Genomic DNA, 22695 nt, shown 5'->3' with positions numbered 1-22695 from the left:
ATATATAGATATATAGATATGCTAGATAGATAGCTCTATATAAGTTTTCTTTATATTTATATATGTGCAGAGGGCACAAGCCCCACTCCCTGCTTACATCACCCCCCCTCCCCACTCCCCATGTGGACAACTTACCTGAAGCTCCCACGGTTAGCCAGCACTATTGCATCTGAGTCTTGCCCCCTCCCCAGTAAGTCTCCTTTTGCCTTAAAATAGAACAAGTTATATATATTTATATAATTTTATATACAATCTCCATAAAAATACACTCAAGGTGGTATATTATGAGTATGAGCCTCCTGCCAAAGCAGAAGTTTGTCTAGCAAAGAAAGAGTAAGCCATAACTAGGCCTGATGCTACCCAGGCAAAGTGGTGTCTCTACAATTCCCTCACACCCACATTCGCATCAAACACACACATACAAAGCATACTCATACAATACACACACACTGCAGACACAGCACACACATGCATACATCACACTCATCACAGATACTCCCACCCATCTAATACACTTAATTCTGAACACTGGAATAATCAGTTGGCTTGGGGGTTCATGACCAGGCAGATAACCTGACACCTGCAGAGAAACAGGTGGGATTATTCCATTTCTCTGACCCAGCCAGGACAATGTCAACCCACGACGGACTGCTCAGTTGTCCTCAGTAGGCAATATAAATACTTGGTGATAGAATAAGTAAGTTTCCCTTCCAGGGTTTGCAAGGTAACTATGAGGCTTATTCTCCTCCACCAAATAGAATAGATTCCTAAGCCAAAAGGAAGGCAAAAGTCCCCCAAGTTCCCACCTCCCATATAAGGAGCAACAGGCATTTTTCCCTAACCATAGTTTATGTGAAAATCCCAGAGGTCACCCCAAAGCATGCTTTCAGTAGTTTAAGGTTGAAAATGCAAATCCCCTTCCCCAGTCCAAACCCTACACCCTCCCCAATTCTCCCCCTAACCCAACCACCTCCCTAGCAAAAACCATGCACAAGCTAGGGGTCCTGGAGCCACACACAGTAGGGGCAAGAAGGAAAGAGAGCCTGGATGGTCTGAATGTGGGTGAAGGGAGAGTTTGCTCTGCATTTCCTTAAAACAGATGCAGGAAGTCGATGCCGGTGGGAGATGGGATTGGTGGGGCAAATTTCTTTAAGACCCAAAAGAGCAGCAAGCCCACTCATTCATGTTGCCATGGAGTTAAGTTGGATGGGAAAGGTAGATAGTGGAGGCCCTGGCTTCGAGCTGAGTCGCTTGTGCTGCTTTGGTTGAATTCCCTAGCTAGTGGTGCAAAGCTGACCACTCTTCACCCGCACTCCTAAGTACCTCTAACTGCTGCAGTTGACCCACTGCAGAGGAGAACCTCTAAGTGGTTCAATGGCCCACTGCTGATCTACCCACCTATTTAGCAGTTAGGCTATCCCAACTCTCCAACTCTTCCCCCTCCTAAGACATGACCAGTCATGAAAAAGATTTGCACTAATGCTCTTTTTTTTTAATCTACAAAGAATTCCCAATGATCTAGGAGTGTTTTTAGACCAGACTCAATTGATTAGGGTTTTTGGTTTTTTGGGGGTTTTTTGGTTTTTTTTTTAATGGGGTCATGAAACAACTTCAACCCTCTTGGCAATCCAAGACATCAAACATCTGGTGCAGACAGTGTATTTTTTCTGAAAGCTTATTTGGAAGCATAGACAGGGGCCCAAACACAAGGCTCTGGACCCATGCTGATTCAGCATTAAAGGTGAAGGAGTTATAAGCCAGCCATGAAAACACCAAGCTGCAGGACATGGGAAGAGTTCTTAGAGTCCAACCAGGCTTTGATTCTCAGTTTATTGAGTTCTCTTAAAGAGATCTTCAGTTTTTCCTCTTGATCCAAGAGGAAATTCTACAGAGTAAGGACACAATAGATAGTCTCTGGTTTCAGATGAAATTAGTTAACTGTCATAGCTACAGTGTGGTATCTTTAACCTATCAAAGGAAGAGAAATTGAAAGCAAAGCCTCTAGTCACAAGGCCACTGTTAGCCTGCAGGATGAAGGCATTCTTGATAGCTCTAGAAGAAAACTGACAAGACTGGAGGCACACCTCCTCTCCACCATCAGCACCAGTGTCCACTAGGCACTTTCAGACACAGCCTGCTACAGCAGCCATGAGAATAAGGACCAAGCTCCCGAGAACAACCCTTCCCTTTCCACCGACAAGGAGCTACCATGGGCATTTGAAGACCAGTCTCCCATCCTTCTAAGTCTCACATGAGGCGTCCCTTCCACTCTCTAGAGTCTAACTCCTCTTCCTCAATCCCACCTGCCCTATCAACTACTATATTCAGTGCAGGATGACTGCTAAGCTACATCCTGAGTCTGCTCCCAAAGAGACAAAGATAATCATCACAGCCTGGAGCTTGCACAAAGGGTAGGGCCCAGCCAAGGAGCACGAGTGAGACTGCTCAGGATCCGAGAGAAAAACAGGAGCAGTAGCATCTCCCATGCCCCACATCTCTGCTCTTGACTCTATCTATCCTCCCACCCTTAAGTCCCTGCAGAGTCCCCCAACGCACTTTTTACATGCAAGCAAAGCAAATCCAAACCATTAGCTGTTCACTTCCTAGAGTTCTCTATATACTAACAAAATGTACTTATCTATACTTTTCCCAGTCCACCCCAAGCCTTCTTAAAGGGTTTTTCCAACAAAGTCAGAAGAAATGGCCCCAGTATCAAACTTAGATCCTAAGAAGCAGCTATGATGCCCTAATGTTCTGGGATGCCTCCCCTGAAGCCACTATGTACCAATATCACCAGGAGGAGGAAGCAAAAGAATCCCTCACCCCAACCTCACCCAGGTTCCTCTGCATAAAAGGGGCAGAAGAATGAGCAAATGAAATCTGGTCAAGCTCAACTAGGTTACAGCACTGTGAAAAAAATAAAGAGAGAACACACTGAAAGAAATGCCAATAAGTAACTGTTCTAACCTACCCTGCTGAAATCTTCCCTAAAGACATAATCCAGGCCCCTGGAGACAGAGCATAGATCTTGCTCACACTGTTCGTTGAGTGTGAGGCACCTTTCCTGCTGAGAAAGAATCTCAGAAGCCTTCTTCTCTCCTGCCCTAGTTCCTCTAAGAAAACTGGGCACAGGGTCCCCAATGGGGTCCCCAATGGAGGAGTTAGAAAAAGGACAGAAGGAGTCGAAGGGGTTTGCAACCCCAAAGAAAGAACAATATCAACCAACTAGACCCCCCAGAGCTCCCAGGGACTAAACCACCAACCAAGGAGTACATCAATGGAAGGAGAGGCCCTTGGTCCTGTGAAGGCTCCATATTCCAGTGTAGGGAAGTTCAAGGGCAGGGAGGCAGGAGTGGGGGGTGGGGGGATATCCTCATAGAAGCAGGGGGAGGAGGAATGGGATAGGGGAGTTCTGGGTAGGGGGTAATGGGAAAGGGGACAACATTTAAAATGTAAATAAAGAAAATATCCAATTTTTAAAAAGAGAGAAGAAAAGAAAACTGGGAAGGAGATGGGCTGGTCATTAGACAGGGGCCAGCACTAGACATTGGATCAATAGCCACTCATAACCATGAGCACATAGAACTCTTCTTAGAGACTGAAAGCTAGATCTGTGTGGTCAGCCATCAATTCAAGAAACAAGATTCACTTCTATGTTTCATCTTCTTCCTGTCAAATAATTGCAATCTTTCTGGGCTCTTAGAGAATCAGTTTATGCTCTTCCTGGCTGGTGGCTTAAACACTGGGATAGCATCTCCAGGTACAGTGCAGAAGGAAAGACATAGACATACACACACACACACACACACACACACACACACACACAAAATACTGAGGACAGGAATAGGTTTTGAACTGAGTTACTTCTGCAAGGCTACCAGACCCTAAGGGGAGAATTTGGAAGACATGATCCCCCACAGCAAGAAAGGTGAAAGCTCTAGGAAGCTTAATAGTTGTCACTGCTAAGTTCAAAGGAAGAGTGTAAAGGTAATTGGTCCCTAGAAGTGAATACACCCCAACATCACACATTTCTAAACAGACTGTCAAACGCGTGCTCACATCTAGCAATTGAGATCGCGCCTATGACACCCTGGTCAGCCACTGACCATGGGGATTGTATCTGCCAGTTTGCTATGCAGTCATCAAAGGAAGGGCTGAAACAGTTTCCTGAATTTCAGGAATGCTGCTGGCCTCTAAGAAAAGTCACAAGAAGGAAGACCTCTTAGGAGAAGACTGTATGAGAGGCCACTTCGGAATGGGTAGACCTTGTGCCCCTTCTGAGCCCAGGGGACACAAGAGCACAGCTGTCACCCAGTGGCCAGTCAAAAGCAGTTTCCACTATTTGGTCAGCAAGGCAGAGGTAAGGGGCCCTGCCAGAGGCAAGAAGAGAAAAAAAGGAGTCAGCACCTTTGTTAGCACAGCCTGCAAGCCCAGCCTGCAAGCCTAGCCATGGACTGAGGCTCTTGGCCCTACAACATCCCAAAGAAGCAGTCTTTGACAGCAACCTCTTCTCAGTTGTAACTTCAAGGCCCAGACAGTGACCAAAATTCCCAGGAGGGTCCTCAGAATAGTTGTCCAAGTTCAATACAAAATCTAGGGGCCCTGACATCCTGCCTTTACACTCCATGGTTCAGGAGTCACGTGATACGAGACAGCAAGCAAACACTATAGGCTAGGCCAGTACTAATCTCCAAATACTACCCCAGGACTTCAGGTAGCCTTGTTCCCAGCAGACCCAGAGACACTGAGTTAGCAGCCCGTGGTGTCACAGTGGAAGAAGCAGTGTGCCGCTTTTGAGAAAGAACGTGAGTCTTCCAACTCAACCCTTCTGCTTCGTCAGAGTTGAGGTCTAGGGGCCAGTGGTCTCCAACATCTCTGAAAATCACATCAGTTGGAGGGTCTAAGGTATGTGGCCCTAATCTCAGAGCCAAAGAAGCTCTTCCCTCAGCACCTCTTTTTGCCATGTCCAGAAGAAAGCTGTGGTGATAGGACTTGCAAGGGTGGAGTCCATCCCCAGCTCTCAAGGAGAGAGAAGGGAGCACCAAGGCCTGGCTGCATATGCAGTCAATCCACCGAGATGGAAGCTCTGAAAAGGAACAGTTTCCCAGCCCCTGGGACATCAACAAAGTCACTAGGTCAAGGGACCGGCAGTTTCTGTGGGACCAGCAGAAACCTTCCAGTAGGCATGGCTACTGCCCAAGGCAGTCACTGGAGAGAGATGGATACAGCAGCACCAAGAAGAGATACTTCCAGGAAGCTGACAGTTCCCACTACTTTAGGCTAAGCCAGAGGGAAGGAGAAGGTGGGACCACTCTCCCCCTTTTCTACTATTGAGTAACACCATAACCTTTTAAGAAGCGAGACAAGCATCTGAATTTATAAGTGGCATTAGGAAAACTTTTGAGTGCTACCAGTTTGAACCAGAACAATATTTGGACACAGAAAGGATTAAGACCCTGGTGCCTGCCCACCCCCTTCCACCTTCATCCTTGTGCCTCACTCAGGCAGTTTCACATAGGAGCAATGAGGAAAGAGCACCCCAGAACTCAACAATATGAGGCACCCCCATTTCTTCATCTCATGCACTAGAGACTGGGTCCAGGGAGTGGAGAAGGACCCCCAGGGCAGAGCAGAGTTGGCAGGCAGCACATAGAGAGTATGCCAAGGAGCCACAGGCAGCTCCCACAAATGGCAATTAATCAATCTGGGGAATTAGCAGACACAAAAGGAAAGGAGGAGCCAATCGGCAGCGGGGGAGCAGACTGCCGAGCAGAGATGGGTATAAACAGAGCTTGCGGCAGCCTAGTGCTCAGCACAGGTGGCTACAGAACAGGAGGGCCTTTGGTTGCAGGGCTGCTAGCCCTGGCTGCACCAGAAGACACTGAGGCATGACCACAAGAGCAGGGGGTTGTACACCAGGCCTGCCGGTCAGCCCCGCTGCTAAACACTCACTACATCTGTGGAAAGTGCTGAACTGCAGAAGAAAGAAAGACGCCAGTCAGGCCTTAAGCCTGGCCATGCTTTCTTCACCTAGCAAGCAGGCAACAAAGGCTCTGGTTTAGTTCAGATGTTAACTTGTTGCTAACCCACCAAGCAGGGAGCTAAGAATCATGGTGGGACCCCATTTCTGCTCCAGATGGGAGAGGCTAGATAGAACAATGGAGAACTCAGCTGGGAAGCATGAATCCTGTTTTAGCCGGAGTGTTCTCCCAAGACAGACATGAAGACACCCCCCAGTTCGTAGCAGGCCCTACTCACCATGCCCGCTGTTGAGTATCTTCCTCAGTCCCTCACTGACCACAGGGAGAAAAGCACTTAGCTTCAATGTACATATATATACACATAGAGAAACCCACCAACTACACACAAGTGCATTTGTATCTATATCTATATATATGTGGAGTTAGGAGGGCAGGATATAACTCTAACCCCCTCCCAAGACTTGGAAAACTGAAACAAATGCAGAGAACTAAAAGCCATTGCTTTCCACTTCCTCACTTCATAAGACATTTAAAGAGGTGAGAAGAATCAATCTAGCCAAGTGGGAGAGAGAGGTGGCATAGAGAGAGATGTTTTCCATTCCCATATATTCCCAACTCTGACCCACAGTTAAAAGCTCTTCCCCCAGTCCTCTGTCCCGTGAGCAAAGCTAGCTGGCTAGATAGTGGGGGAGAGGTCCCCACTGGCAAGAGGGACAATGACACACAGGACAAAGGCCTGAGCCATCCCATGATAGGCAGAGGAGGACATGGCCCTGTACAATGGTCCCTCTCCACCCCTTTAGCCTAGCACCCCACCCTGGGGACATTTAGAGTGATGTCACGTCATAGCAGTGTAGCGTGGCCTGGGTCATCATGATCCACGCTGTTGAGGATTGCTGTCTGGTCTTCCGGGAGCTGACGGTGGCACAAGTCTGAGAGCCGGGCAAAGGGATCAGGACGAGAGTGTCTCTTCTTCTTGCGGAGGCAGACAGCTTCGTCGGGCCACAGAACCTGAGAGCTGGGAAGCTGCTGAGCCTGGGAGGCAGAACCGTCTAGAGAGAAGGAGACAGACACATAAGGAAAACGGAGTGAGAAGGGGACTCAGAGCCTCGCACAATCCATGCATCTCCCAGGGCTGAAGTCCAAGTTGCCACTGAAACCAAGGGAGCATCTGTATGTATGGGCTCCAGGGCCAAACTTCTGCAGAGAACCTGCTCTTTCCCCACTGGAACAACCAAAAACCCAGCCTGGAGTCAACGGAGTAAGGTAGATATTTTCTCTTCTATGAATTCACAGATCTCAACGATTACACTGTTTTAGTGACCAGTCTACAAATGCTTGCTGTACTGTGCCTCTTGGATACCAGGTGGCACTCTAGGTGGCAGGAAGCAGAGATTCACTATGTCTCTCATCTACCCCAAGCAATGACAGACATTACACAAGACTTCAGTCTTAAGCGATAGTCAGGCCTGCATATATCTTCCACTGCCAGGGCCAGTCCTCTGCTTCATGGCCCTTCTAGGGATACAGTGGGAGGGTTTTTTTTCTAGATTATACTTCACATGGAGCTAGACAGAAAGAGACATACTGTCAAGTCTTGAAAGATACAGAAACTGGACTCTCAGGCATTGCAAGTGCAATCACAAAGAAAGACGAAATACGAATGTACCAATGGCCCGACCCTGCTTCTGCTTCCTCAAGTGTTAATATCTGGCAGGAGTCTTCAACCAGGATTACTCCCCCAGGCCAAATGAAAATGGCTACCATCAACAAGAACAGCCAGTGTAGAAACCCCAAGCTAAGAGAGGGTGTGAGCCACTATGATGGTACAGCCTGTAACACTCATACATGGACAATTGAGACAATAGGATTATGAGTTTAAGGATAGCCTGGGGTAGTATATATTGGACTCTGCCTTTTAAAAAATGAAAAAAAAGAAGGGAAGATATAAGAAGAGAAGACAAGACAAGAAAAGAGAAGACAAGAGAAGAAAAGAGCCAAACACAGTATGCCCAAGAGAGAAGGATAACAGTTATGCCAACAGAGTTTAAAAACTTCTTGTTGCAAGGAAAAGCTTCTACAAGATTTTTGCGTGAAAATGTATGTATGTGTTTGAGCATATGTGTATATAAACATGTATGTGGGGGGAAAGAGCTGTAAAATTTCTACAGCTCACTCTGGCTGTTCTCCTAGAGGTTAAGGGGTAGAAGCACGAGGAAGGAGTGTTTAAGCCCAGACATGGCTAGTTTCAGGTCAGTCTGAGCTACACAGCAAGACCTTGTCTCCAAACAATAACAAAATCATCTTCGGCTTTCCTGCCTCAATATCCCCACTCATAGACTTATTGCAAACCAGTCATCCTTGAAGGCCAAGTGATCAATGAATGATTGCTGTCTCTCTAGGTAAGGACCGGGCTGTCACCTCTTTGGGATCTGTAAGATTGCAAATGAGGCAGGAGGGCAGCTGCAAGGCACTGCAACATCCAGAAGGAGAGAAAGGGACAAGAGCTTCAGTGTTTACAGCAAGGACAACCAGAGAAGGAAAGGTATAGTGCAAAGGTTGAGCCAGCACACCTCCCTAAGAGGATCAGGTGTGAGTCACAAGAGCGAAGGACTGGGGAGACACTGACCATGAGGAAAGCAACACCACTTACAGGATGGAAGACAGGTGGGGAGAGGTGGTTTGAAGAAGATAATACAAAACAGTTTACAAGCTGTAAAGCCAGCAAGTCCGAGGCCAATGGTCAACCGGAAAGACAAGATTTGACCTCAAGGAGAACACAAGGACTAAAGGCAGACACCTGAGAGCTAGAAACACAGAACAGGCCCGGGAGAGAACATGTGGAGCTCGTGTGGCCTATTCTATAGTAATTAGATGAAATATATTTATTAAAATTCGCAGTTATACACTACATAACAGTATTTTAAAGGTGCATATATTCAATGGCAGTCCCATAGTGACTTTCCCAGCTAATACAGCATTGTCTGCTATGTTCACACAGTACCAAAATCATCTAATGGTGCAATTCTCAGAATGTGTTCCTATCATTAAATGACACACATGCATACAAAAGAAATATGTATGTATGTGTGATATGTTATGTATATGTTTAAATTGAATGAGTTTAAATTGAACTTTGAATTCCACCCTGACCCAAGCTTCAGGAAATTAATTTTTGCTGAACATGGCAGCATCCACCTGTAATCCCAGTCTTCAAAAGATAGCAGTAAGAAGACCAAAGGGCAGGGCCAGCCTAAGCTACACAGAGAGTTTCAGGCCAGCCTAAGCTATGTAGGCAGGCCCTGTCTGAAAACAACAATGAGATAATTTTCTTTTTCTCTGCCTTTGTATTGTCATCCACAAACTGACAGGAAACCAGCCACAGCCAAGGGCTAAGTCATCAATGAGTTTGTGAGCTTAGCCTCTGTGAAAGGCTTTTCACCACCTGGCTTATTAAGACAGTTGCTTGGCAATCGACACCAAAGATCTGCAAAGAAACTGCTGAACACTCTTCCTGGACAGGCTCTCGTAACATTCCTACAGACACTGGCAGAAAGAGAATGTCTGATAAACATCAACTGCTTTGCTGAAGGAATGCTCAATTCTTCTTGCACCATTTCATAAGCTACCCATCACCCCTTGCATCCGATATATTGCCATGGAAGTACCCTTTAAGAGACAAGGAGATCTCAGTCTCTCTCCTTAGAAAAGGTTAGTCAGTGCAGAGGCTGGCCTGGCCCATGTCACATGAACCCATTCCTGCCCTGTGATCAACTAGAGGGCTTGAAATGGTGAAGGAGAATCACACAAGGAGACAGGAATAACAGCAAGGCGTGCTGCAGAATGGGAAAGAATAGGATACTACTTCAGTTGCTCAAAAAACATGCTGAGACATTATGGTGTACTTCCTAAAGTTGAGAGTAACAGAAAAGGATCTACAGGCAGGCACACGTACCCTCAGAGCAATGGCTCCCCAGGTGGGAGGAGATGAAACAGGAAGGGAAAATCAGATATCTTTCTGTGTTTTTACATGGAAACCATCTGTGCGCTATTGAAAACGAATGTTTAAAGGGAAATCAAGAACAAGAGAAGCTGGTAGCACTTCTAGAGAACTCCCAGGGTTGGGATCCTGGGCCCACAGTCCTCGTCAAATGGGAAAGCACGGTGGAAAGACGAGTGGCACGTCCCACCATTTACCGGATCGTTTCTTTGACTTCGAAGAGCCCTTGGATGACTTTTTGGGCTTCTTTATCCGTTGGTATCTCAGAGCCTCCAGCCTCTCAGGCACAGCAGCGTTCCCGGGTGCAGGTGGAAGTATTCTGCAAGGAACAATTAGAGAGGCACAGGTCAGCTCCCAGAAAGGAGCCTTTGAAGAGGGCTGGAAGAAAGCCAAAGGACTGCCCATAGAAGGATGGAGGCCAGGGATGGAGTCCGGCGTGTCCATGATCATTCCTGGACACTTGCTTTCCTATTGCTCCTGAAAGGAGAAACCCAATAGAAAGCTCCAGCAGCAGGAGGCCTATCTCAGGTGGGAACCAACCTGGGGAGCAATCAGAAGACCCTAGGAAAGGAGAAAGAGACTTTAATGTAAGCCCACCACACATCACTTTGGCTGGGACAAGCAAGTGCCAAAGAAGAGTCAGTTCCTAGAACTCACCGTCATCAAGACCTTAAAGTAAAAATCGAAGAGCAGATTAAGTGGGAGGCGAGCAATTCCAGTCCCAACAAGCTGCCTCCTGTGTCCAGACACAGGAAGGGAGGGGCAAGTGAGCAGCCAATGCCCAGTGAGGTGTTGGCTCTGCAGAACCCAACTTCACAGAGCCACTCCCTCCATCTACAAGAGTCATCTAGAACCTCACAGCTAAATGCTGTGACACATTAACACCAGTAGGCATGTCTGCACAACACTCTGCAGATGAGGCTTGGAGCTCCTCAGGCTCATAAGAAAACAGAAGAGAGTAGAAGTAGATTATGTCAGGACCTCGTGTTCAAATCTTATGGCCCCACAAAGTCCTGGCTGTGGGTCAATGGTCTCCAGCAAGTTCTGTGTCTTATGATTCAACCTAAATGTTGAGATTGTTGGGAGAGGAGACTACTATATGCTAACCCTTCTTCTCCCACCCTAGTTACAGGGTGGATCGAGTCTGCCATTTAACCAGAGCCTGTGTTGCCTAGGTCACAATGGGAACAAAAATGAACTGAGAAGAGTGCAGTGTGTGACACTGTGCCTAGAGAGAGAGCTTTCAAGAGTCATAAAAGAAGAAAATGAAGAAGACATGTTATCCATCTCAGTGTTTCTCAAAGTAAGACAACGTGGAGCCTGAGGAACAAAGAGGGCAAGAGACAGGAAGGGCATGCTTTCTTCCCACAAACACTAGTATTGGGATGATACCAGGTAAGGTAGGACATTCTAGGACCATGGTAGACAAAGGTGACTCTCTTCTGTTCCCAAGCTGTTCATCTCCCCTCCCCACATCCATCACAGTGAGGTTTTAGCAAATCCTAGTTTGTTTGTTTGTTTGTTTGTTTGTTTGTTTGTTTGTTTTTTAAAAAAAGACACTCTGATAGTCCTATGAGCGCCAAAGAAGTCCCCAGAGGTCCCCAGACCATCTGAGGGGGGCAGAGGGAACAAAGAGAAAAGAATGAAAAGACTTGGCATTTCTCCAACATGGAAGACCTCTGCAAGCACTGGGGGGAAGGAACTTACAAACTCACGGTTAGGAAGCCTCTGGTCTCTGGAATTAACTGGCAGTGAAAGGGACCTTCATCCTCCTTGACAGATACCATTTTCCCCAAAAGTCTTTGAGTGCATTGAATATGCAGAAACCCTCTCAATTTCAAGTCAGAGGCAACTCCTTAACATTTCACAGACCCCATAGTATCTCTATACACCATTCAAGTACCCATGCCCCGTGGAAGAACAGTCTAGTTCACAGTGTAAACAAGTCCCCCCAACAACCCAATATGCCAGTGTCCAATCCCCTTCTCTTCCCCTAACCCAACTCTACCCAGAGATCTTCCCCCAAAGCAGCAGCTAGAAGGGATTTTAGAGGGAGCCCACATCACCCCTTCTTAACTTGGACAATGTTCTTTGTGTTGCCTAAAAAGAAAACCAAGGACATGAATTCACCACCACTTGTCATCTCCCCTCCAGACCCTGGCCAGCATTCAGGTAGACCTAACTGTGAGGTGATATGTAATCAGAGGAGACATGTGACAGCCAACATAACCCTGACACCCCACATTAACAGCACAGTTCTTCCCTATTCCCTCGCCAACGGGCAGAAGTAGAAGCAGTGGTGGGGCCACCTCTCTTTTACTGTGGATGGTAGGGTGGGAAAAACAATTCACTAACACTAGAGCCAGGGGAAAGGTGAAACCACTTCCTATATGCCCCATAGAATAGCTGTGAGTTCAAAAGCCAGTGCCAATCTAGCCAACCACAAAGAGATTCCTCTGCAGTGGGGACAGGGCATAGGCTATAGAAGAAGCAGGTACAGAGCACCCCTGAAAACTCCTAAGGATTCTTCAAGGCAGATGGAATTTTCAGGGGGTGAGATACCAACAACACAATTAACACATCATTACTACTATCATTTATATTATATAACATGCGCTCACCACTTACCACGCTGGGCACATGTCTGTAACAAGTCTAAGAGGTAGAGACTACACTAGCCATATTCCAGATGGAGACACTCAACTTTAGTGAGGGGAGCAACTTAGCCAGGTATAATCGGACAGACTCTTCAGTATTAGACTAAACTACTCTTTAAGTAAAATAGGTACAGAGACTATTATAAACAAAACAGACCTTCCCTGACCCACAACGCTCCCTGCTCCAGTGTCACAGGCATAATAAGACAGACCAAGCATGAGGCAAATTGCTAAAGTTTAATCTTCAGGCACAAACTCCCAAACAACGATACAGAGAAGAAGAGAAAACCTTTCACTTGAGAGGTAGCCAAGCTCCAGCTCTTCCAGGATCCCTGCTGCCCATGTGCCTGGGCTCCCAGCTCAGGACTCAAAACACCACAGCACAGCAGACAGTGTCTCCTGGAGGCACCAGGATATACTTGCCTAAGGCCATAGGCAAAAATAAAAGCAAGTCTCTAGCAGGACAGGTGGGAAGAGAGGGAAGACATAATGGGACTGTTTTGAGTGAGCTATACAGGAAAGACATGAAATATTGTTCCATAGTCTTTATAACAAGAGTAACATGGTAACCCACCTCCCATTTTTAGGAAGGATAACTGTGTTAATACTACATCTACCTGACACCAACCCAGCTTTGAAATTTTGCTATTGGTGTTTGGGATAGGAAGCAGGTGAAGAACTTATAACTGTGCAACAAAACTCTCCAATAAACCTGAACTTGACCTGTAGGTGAGGTGGTCACAAGAGACTCCAACCCTGGTCTCCCAAGGTGAGGCTCGGTTCTTGTACTGGCCAGTTTCAACTTGTCTCTACATGCAGCAATGCTGCACACTTCAGTCCCCTTCTCTCAGGAGATGATCCACCACAGACAAAGACTTTCAAGCCTGTAATCTTTTCTGGTCTCTCACTTCATGCAAATCCCAGGTCTGTGATCCAGTGGTGTTCCTTGAAGCTCACAATTACCAAAAATTGCCAACATTTATTTTAAAATCCCTTCTCATGCCCGTCCACACAAAATTCCCACCCCACTCACTCAACCTCAGAGGTCTTATCTGCCTAGTACCCTACTCCCTGGCATAGCTGAGGAAAGAGGTGGCAGACTTACAACTTGGGCCAGGAAAGTCAAAATCCAGCTGCCCACCTTGCTTTCGTGCCCTAAGAACTAGCCATAAAGGCACATGTGACAGCAATTCCTGACACATCTGGGAAGAAGGAACCTGGACTGAAGAACTGCCTCTATTAGACTAGCCTGTAGGCTTGTCTGTAGGGCATTTTCTTGATTACTAAGGTGGGTACAGTCCACTGTGGATGGTACCATTCCTATGCAGGTAGGTCTCCTGGCCTTTATAAGGACAGTCACTGAACAAGACCCTGGGAGCAAGCCAGTAAGCAGTGTCCTTCCCAAAAGGATGTCAGCCAAATACACCCTTTCCCCCCAAAGTTGCTTTTGGCTACAGTGTTTATTATAGCAACAGAAAAGTCAACTAGAACAACTTGGTTCTCCTTTACTCCCCCAGGTAGTAGAAAAAAGTAACTTGGAGGCTGCCTCCCTCCCCATGGAAGAAAGAATGGGGAAATTCATTCAAATTCATATCACAGCCAGGAAAAAGGTGAGCGCACCCTCTATGTGCCCCACAGATATCCAGGAATTCACAAGCTAGCATTAAGCCAGCCCAATCCCAAAGGGATCCTTCTCTCAGTGTTTTACCTCAGACCTCAGGAAAGGCTTGTGTCCTACAGTAATCCTAATCAGAGGGGATTGTGTTAGGCTTTCCAGCCCCCTGCATCACAGAGGGCACAGAAGGTAGCAAGTGGAGATGGAGTCAACAGAGTACTATCAGCATCAGAGGAACGCTGAGTGAGTGGCTGGGTTCCCAGGCACCCACAGAATAGATCCACATACTGCAACTCCCCACTCTGAGATGGAAGCTGGGAAGAGGATAAAGAGAGAAGAGAGAAGAAGACGACAGGATTGGGGAATGACAAAAGGAATGAGCAGGAGGAAGGGAGAGAAACTGAAGGGGGAAGAAACAAAGCAAGGACAAACGCAGACAATACACATCACAGCTTCTCCAAGCAAGACCAGGGGACACATGCAAAGGCACAGCACGAAGACAGCATCCACAGAGGGGCCACAGCTTCCCCATGACCCAGCAGCTCCTGTGCCCCAGGGAATCTTTCAGCAAGCAGGAGAATGAGCAGAGGTCCCTGTTGCCTAGCACCACAAAGACCTAACTTGGACGATGTAGAGGACTTCGTTCTTCTGGGCTAGGGATGCTACCCAAAACCTAGGAGAGGAACAACTGTCCTTTAGTGCTGTCCCTGGTTTCTGGGTCTGCCACAGTGATAATGTGGCTTGGTTCTCTCAGATCTGATATGGAGAAGACACTGGGAAAGACAGAGTCAATGGAGTGGGGGAAAACAGAAATCACAAAGGACATTAGAGTTGGCCACTTTCAAGGAACTGGGTAAGAGCTGTCCCACACCTACCAAAGCCCTGAGGGCAACAACGCACCTATGCTGGTGAACAGTGGGGTAGACAGGCATAGAGCAGGGAGGTGAATCATTCTTCCCGCTCTGCACCATCCATCCAAGGAGCCACCTGAGGCCCCGGAAGCAGGTGAGCTCCCAAGAACTATATGATCTTGCCAACACGGGTGGCTGCAGGCTGACAGTTAGCCTCACACACAATGCTAGGGCCTCCTGGATAGTGACAGTTTTATAGCTGCAGGTCATAAAGAAATGTCCCTGCCATCTCCTTATGAGAGGCCTCTCTTATGACACAATGAGATTTATAGTCCTGAGTTAGGAAGAACCACCTCTCATGGCATGTGAGAGGGGGGAAGCACGCAGCTTCTCACTTGGGAAGCCAAAGCATCAACAGAAAATCTCCCACTCTCCCATCCGGGGGGGGGGGGCTGGGGCAGTTTGCCAGCCCTGAAGCTTGGGCAAAGGAACAGATGGCAAAAACAAGCATCTCTTTATTTTGCCTTGACAGAGAGGGAGCTCTGAATGTCCCTAGCATCTTTAAAAGATGCCTGGCCCCTTCCCAGGGAGCCCCCTCCTTTGGATTCCACCTGGAAGGATGCTAGAGGAGCCACCAATGGCTGGGGAAGGGCAGTGCTAATGTAACTAAACTCCCTCCTTCCTACCATGAACTCTCCCAAGGCCTTTTCCCAAGAATGTGACGTAAGGGGGCCCAGCTACTACAGGAACCCTGAAAGCAATGTGGCTCTAAGGACGAGGTCACATTTCAGTCCCACAACAACCACAGAAGGGCTGCAGAATGCAAGGACCGTCCAGAGAGTGGCTGCACTCTCACCTTGGAAGAGCTGAAAGCCACCTGAGCCTGAGGCCCCAGAGGGATGTGGAAGAGGGACCCCTGTCATTAAGATCCCTAGGAAGGAAAATTAAAAAAAAAAAAATCCCAGGAAGAGATCTGAGTTTAGGGGGAGGGGTTGGCAGGGGGAGCACTACCCGGAGTCTGCTGGAGAAATGGAGCACTGGAGTGGGGGATGAGAGATCCCTGGATCTCCCCACGGACCCAAACAGGTCCCCAAGGGTAGAGATGCAAAGCTGACCATGGCGATTATGGCTCCCTTGGGATTCATGCAGGATCCTGTAGATGCTACGGAGCTCTATGAGGGCGTGGGTAGCAGAATGGCAAGGGTCTGAGTGAGAACAACCGCAGCCCACTCTAGAGGGGTTGGTATGGGCTTGAAGGTTAAAAGCTACAGCTAGGCAGTGCCCCAGCATGGGCAGCTGGGCAGCTGGAGTGGCCGAGCAATGCAATGTGAGGAATCCAGAAGCAATGGGAACCCAGGAGCAGCGGCTGCCCGGGTGAGGCAATGAGGGGATATGTTTTGGATCCCCTATTTTGGAAGCAATGGCCCTGCCGAAGCCCCAGCCGCCTGCCCACCCCACCCCACCCCACCGAAGAGCTCCCTTACCTATTGAGCTGAGGAGAGGCTTGTCTCGACAACACTGCCCAGATAGCTGAGATAATCAGAAACAAAGCAGTTACCAACACTGGCCAGATGAACCACCCACACACACCCAGAGGGGAGGAGGGGGGCAGAGTGAGCAGAGACCCACAGGCGAGGTCAGAGAATGGGTGAGGGAAAAGAGAGAATCAGAGAGCCAAAGGCATAGACAGAACAGAGAAGGTGAGTAGGCTATCTAAGGCATAAACGGGATGCAATGACAACATCTGCAGATAAAGGCGGGGACGCTTAGCAAACCTCTTGGATCCCCACACAGTCTGTCCCCCAAGAGCACCCACCTTGGCACAGAAGTAAGCTTGCAGTTTCCAACGATCACTGTGGTGGGAGGGGGAGGGCTGGGTTCCCTTCTCTCCAACTACCTCCCATCCCTCATGCCCCCCTCCACCAGGACAGCCTCCTCTGGAACTCTGCTCCCCTCCACAGGCCACATCAAGATGAGAGGCCAAAGTACTGAACCCAAGAGAAAGACTGAGAAAGAGAAGGGAGAAAGGATGAGGGCAAAGCAAGGAAAGAGGGTAGGATGAGCACGACAGAGGCATGGCAGGCTCTTCAGAGCAAACTGGGTCAACCTCAAGGCGATGGAGAGGAAAAGAGGAAGACGGACTGACTTGGAAAGGAACAAAGGCTAGGAGGAAAGGGGAGTGAGGGTGACAGAAGAGCCACAGACATGTCCAGGCCGACTGGTACCTGGAATACCAGCTGCTACAGTACAGTGTATGCTTTCTCAGATGGGCAGATCTCGGGAGCTTGTCTGTCTGTCTGTCTCTCTGTAGCTTCCTGTGAGGCACAGAGGTGGGCAGGGAGATGGCTCCCCACACACAGGTCTGAGCTTGTTCTCAGACTCCAGGGCACCTTCCTGGAGAGACTAAGGACAGGTCCTGGGGTCCAGCCCTGATTAGGCACGCTAAGGAGCAGGTATCTGAGTACATGGGGCCTCAGATCAGCGGTCCTGCTTGGTGTAGCATGGTTACACACGCGGAGACACAAGATCTGCAGGCAGCTGCAGGGAAGCAGTGCTATCCAACACCGGGACCACGGGGCTGTGGCCAGCCCCCTCATCTTGAGCAGCTTTCACGGGGATCACTCCCTGCTGCACTGTTCCATCCCCTTCCCCACATTCCCGGACAGCCTTCACAGAAAACTCTGGGCTGAATGAGGACACTCCTGAAGCGCCTGGTAGGGTGCTTGCAGGTAAGCCCATCCATCCCAGCGAAGACACTCTGCCAACGTGTGGCCAGAACTCCTCTCCCAGGGGTGCCGCAGTGTGTCCCAAACAGGCCCCATTACTGGAATGATGTGGAGGTAAAGGGCAGGGTAAGGCATGAGGAGACTGACCAGAAGTGGGCTAGAGACAGCGGCTTACACTCACCCTGAAGTAGGTAAGGTTGTTGGGGGTTCTGGCCGGAGTGGCTCCTCCCCCATCCTCCGAGGGGAAGGTGTCTGTCCAAACACATCCAAGGTGTCCCCTGGTGCCGGAGGGGCAGGGCCAGGTGGAGGAGAAGGGTAGCCCGTGGCCAGAGTCGTGAAGCCCATTGTGGGCCTGTAGCTGGGGCTCCCACTGCGGCTGCTCTGCGAAGGAGATCCCGTGGATGATGGCGTTGACTTGCGAGAGAAGCTGACCGCAGCTGGCGGCTGCAGGGTGATCTCTGACATCTCTGCCTGCTGCAGGAGGCCTGGTCGAGGTCGGGCACGAGCAGCAAGCTCAGGGGAGCCAGTGCGGGAACTAAGGGGGCTTTGGGTCAGAGGTGAGAGCCGAGAGGGCTGTAGCACCACTTGATGTAAACTGGGCTCGGCACGCCGGGCCTGCCGGGGGCTGGGCCGGGGCCGAGGCTGGGGCTCATACCACCGGGTATCCAGGCCAAATGTGCTGGGGCCACCATGCCCCCCGGGCTCGGCTGGCTCCGGGTAAGGCAACACCGGTATCCCCATACCTTGGCTGGTATGTCTTAGCTGCCCTTGGCTGACCAGAGGTTGCATAGGTCTTTCCTGCCACTTGGTGGCTGGGGGCGCCGGGATGGGACCCCTGCCAGGTGACTTGCCTACCCAGCCCTTTGGTGCCTCCAGAGATAGCATGCCCGGATAGGCAGCAGGCACCTGGAGAGGGGCTGGGGGCAGTCCTCGGGGCAGGCAGGCCTTGGGCTGCAAACTCTCGGCCACATCACAGGGGTGCAGCTGGTGGGGGAACATCATAGCTGGGGTCTCCAGTCCCCCAAAGGGAAATTCTGGCCGGCCCCAGGGCTCAGGGGAGCGCCCTCCTGTAGGTGTCTGAGTCAAGGGCAAAGTGCTGTTAGAAGCATTCTCTCCGTTTTCCTCAGGGATGGTGGGGTGGCCAAAAGGCCCCTCGGTGTGCAGGGGTGGGGACGACATGACTGAGCTCAAGGGGCTGCCCACTTCTGGCATATAGAAGGGTGGAGGCTCCACCTCCCCAGGACTGCTGCTGCTGAGGTACCCATAATACTGGCCGTGCTGGAAGGGCCGAGGGGCAGGAGGCCTCGCTTGGCCAGTAGCCTGGAGTCGTCCTCCCAGTCCGCTCGGGCCCTCGAGCCCACGAGGCTGGAACCGAGGACTGTATGCTGGTGGTGGCAGGTAAGAGTCCTGGCTGGAAGACATTGGGGTCAGCTGAGGCTTCAGAGCAGCCACAGACGTGGGCACCAGTGGGTCTTCATTTTCCTCATCTGACTGCCGGAACTCAGGGTACATGTCCGTCTCCTCAGCGAAGGGGAAGCCCTCGATTCGCCGGCCCTTCACAGAGGGCTCCATCTCCGATGGGCCCATGACAAAGCGGCCATCCGGGCCTCTACTGATCAGTTCAATGGGTGTGGTGGCCTCAGCTTCGGCCTCAGCCTTGGCCACACTATACTTCCTGCTGCTGATAGCCCTCTTGGTTTTTTTGTACAGGGACAGCTCTTTCTCCCTTGTAGGGCTCAGCATCCTCTTGGCCGCAGGCTGACCCTGGTCGTCAGAGGATTCAGATGGGGCTCGGAGTGTGCGGATGCTCTCGGGACTCACCTTGCCAGAGGACAAGCTGTAAGTGTAACAAATAGAAGGTGATAAGGGTGCTATCCACTGCCTTCAGCTTCTTCTCACTGTCTTTACCATGACTCTAAGGGAACCAGGCATGGATAGGCTGGACGTTTTTGGTCAGAAATTCTGACCAACTCTCTCAATTGTCTAAACACGATAGTCCATTTTTGGAATGAACATCCACACTGCTGCTTTTCTACTGGCTTGCCCCTAAATTTGGTACACCCTGCCTATGCACAACTCCAATTTTATTCTCTAGTTGTTTAGAGATGCGAGCTAGTATTAATGCTGACTCTAGCAAAGGACCAAAAAAATTACAGATATAACAGTGCAAGGCTAAACAAACGAGCCGCAAGCTTGAATTATCTATATACTACACACCCTTGATCCCTGTGGGCAACTTAAAACAGACCGGCCAAATCAGCAGGTATAAAATATCCTAGGGAGATGCGGTCAACTAAAGCTAATAGTTTACCTATGTCCAGCCTCCCCCTTCTACCTACAGACCCCCAACAGCCAGAGACACTTACGGAGACTCAAGACTCTTCCTACAGTGAGTGATGGAGAGCGGAGGATCTGGAAGGGAAAAGAAAAAAGAAAGAACCCTGAGCCCCTACACACACACACACACACACACACACACACACACACACACACACACACTCGCAAAAGGGACTCCATAGCCCAGGATCAACACAGAGGCCTGATAAAAGGCTTCACTTGCCTGGCAGCTCTATGCCCAGCTAAGAGGCCACACTACCACCAGGCCTTCTTTCCCTGTATCCCTGGCCCATCCTTTTCCCTCCAACACCCTTTCTCTCTCTTTCTCCCTTCCAAATCAAGTCCCATTGGGCATGGAGATACATGCCTCTAATACAAGCACTTGAGAGGCTGAGGCAAGAGAATCTCGGGCTTGAAGCACACCTGGTCTATAAATACAGCAAGATCCTCTCTGTCGTAGTAATAGTTGTAGTTGTTGTAGTAGCAGTAGTAATAATTAAAAAGAGGACATGAAGTGGGGAGGAGGCTGGGGTTGGTGGATTCTGAAGAGAGTTGGAGAAAGGTGGGGAGGGAGAAGATCAAAATACTTTGTATGTATGTATGTATGTATGTATGTATGTATGTATGGAATTTTCCAGAAATGAACAAAAGTATTTTAAAGATAAAATCCAATCCTACTGGCAGCTCTGCCTTCAAGATCCCAGTGTGTCTGTTTCCAGAGGAGAAATACCGTCAGTGGTCTGTCTGCCCACCTCCCGCTAGAGAATATCTGTGGCCAGGCAGGGAGAGGAGACAAACACCTACCTTTCTTCCGCTTGAGTTTGCGTTTGCGCTGCTTGTTGACAAAGCAGGCAGCGAGAGTGCTGAAGAGGATGGCAGCCGCCAGGAAGCAGATGGTGGCCACTATCCCAGCCAACACTGGCCGGGCCAGCCCATCATCGGTCAGGTCTGGCTGCGGGAAGATGTCTGCAAGGAAGGCCAGGAGCACCCATGGGTCTCATGCTTGCCACAGTTTTCCCCACCTCCTCTGACACTTGGTCCCTAGGGACGTTTCCCACCATCAGACAAGGCTAGGGCCTGGCTTCCACACTGAGTTCCAACATGAGCCTTTAAAGACGTATAGTGCATTTGGTGCAGCAGTGTGAGAGTTAAGAAAGGGGCAGTCTATGAGAGTCAAGGATAATCTCCAGTCTTCCTCTAAAGCTGTCTTGTCTATCACTGCGCACTTCCATGCATGTTATCAGGCACTCCCATAGTAACCCTGTGAGCTAGCTACACACAGACCACTCTTCTCTAAATGAAGACACCAGAGCCTGGCTCCCTCTTCTATTGGTACCCTAATAGAAGCACAGTTGTTCTGATTTCCAGTCAGGATTCTCTGCCTTCTCCTATGCCATCTATACAGTGAAGACACCTGGGGAGATAAAATTCCAACTCAGGGAGAGGAACTATTAGCACAGAATCTAGGCACATTTATCTTCTAACTCCTTATTATAGGACAGACGGGCTGGCAGCTTCCCACAGCAAGAACTAGTACATCTTGGTCAAACAGGCTCTAGAAGCACGCTGGAGCGGTAGGAAGGATAAGGTGGACTCAATTCTCCCTTCCACGGTTAGAGAAAAAGCTTCACCTCGTGACAAGCGAGTTAGTGCCAGGAGCAGAGCCCAGCCCACTGTACTGTACACAGGGGGCAGTGAGATCGATCCATAAGCACCACTCTTAAAGAACATCAAAGAATAAGCCAATACATGGTGATATGGGTGGCCAGAGTTCAATGCCACATCGATAATGATAATGGATACAAAAATAATAATAAAATCCATGTTACACTGATGGGACCACAGTCTCAGGGGAGTTAACTCCAGGGACTGCTGCTGCTGTAGCTCATTCAGCCATACAGGACTGCCTGAGTAGGCGAGCTTCCTTTACTCTTGGAAGTAAGCACAAGGCTACTGACTGAGAGCAGTTCATGGAACTGAGCGCACAAAACACCCAACTTGTCTACTTTGGCTCTGGCTGGAATATTTTTTTTTCTATGTGCTTCCATCTCTCTGTGTCTCTTCCCTGGAGAGAAGCCAAGACAGAAGCAGCTGAGTTTTGCTGCCTATGGGAGACAACTTGATTTTACACAAACGCCCCAGGGTGCCTAACATATAAGACAAAAATCCCACTTTCTTCTTCCCGGTGTGCCCTTGGCTCCTCTTCTCTCCTCCCCTCTGCCCACACCAATGATTCTGTAACTCCAAGAGGCTCCCTACAAGAGTGTTCTGGCCAAGACCCTCATAAACTGATCCCAGGGGTCTCAGAACATGCTGCACCCAAGGAAATGGTGCCTCGGATGGCTTAGTAAGCAAGTGCATATGGAGGACACCACTCTCCTGGCGGGGGTCTCTGCTGGGTTTCAGGAACTCTGGAATGGAGAGAAGACTTGTGGAAATGGGACCAGTGCCAAGAAAAAGAAAGATAAATGGAGAAAATGCTAGGGAGTTGGCTTTATTTAGTCTGGGGGAAAAAAAATCCAGGGAGA

The 22695-nt window shown here is 49.2% G+C and overlaps 1 protein-coding gene across 3 annotated transcripts in view; it reads right to left on the bottom strand.

Annotated features, from left to right (window-relative positions):
- Nucleotides 1–963: 963 nt before the first annotated feature.
- The window catches only part of Igsf9b (immunoglobulin superfamily member 9B), a 52742-nt gene continuing 31010 nt past the window's right edge, over nucleotides 964–22695 (bottom strand). For 2 of the 3 annotated variants that reach the window (XM_021172649.3, XM_021172650.3), the window contains exons 16-20: nucleotides 20972–21133; nucleotides 20197–20242; nucleotides 18012–19667; nucleotides 10179–10300; nucleotides 964–7033 (exon numbers count right to left, since the gene is read on the bottom strand). In XM_021172649.3, the coding sequence (XP_021028308.1) occupies nucleotides 6825–7033; nucleotides 10179–10300; nucleotides 18012–19667; nucleotides 20197–20242; nucleotides 20972–21133 (2195 nt within the window). In that variant the 3' untranslated portion in view covers nucleotides 964–6824. Of the gene's footprint in view, nucleotides 7034–10178; nucleotides 10301–16588; nucleotides 16635–18011; nucleotides 19668–20196; nucleotides 20243–20971; nucleotides 21134–22695 lie in introns of all 3 variants that reach the window. The other variant, XR_015048919.1, reaches the window with a different exon arrangement.

Source organism: Mus caroli, unplaced genomic scaffold (genome assembly GCF_978045245.1).
Source record: "Mus caroli unplaced genomic scaffold, Mus_caroli_1 scaffold_11, whole genome shotgun sequence".
NCBI classification, from domain to species: domain Eukaryota; kingdom Metazoa; phylum Chordata; class Mammalia; order Rodentia; family Muridae; genus Mus; species Mus caroli.
Note: the sequence above shows the minus strand (reverse complement) of the source record. Positions and strands in the feature narration are given on the sequence as shown.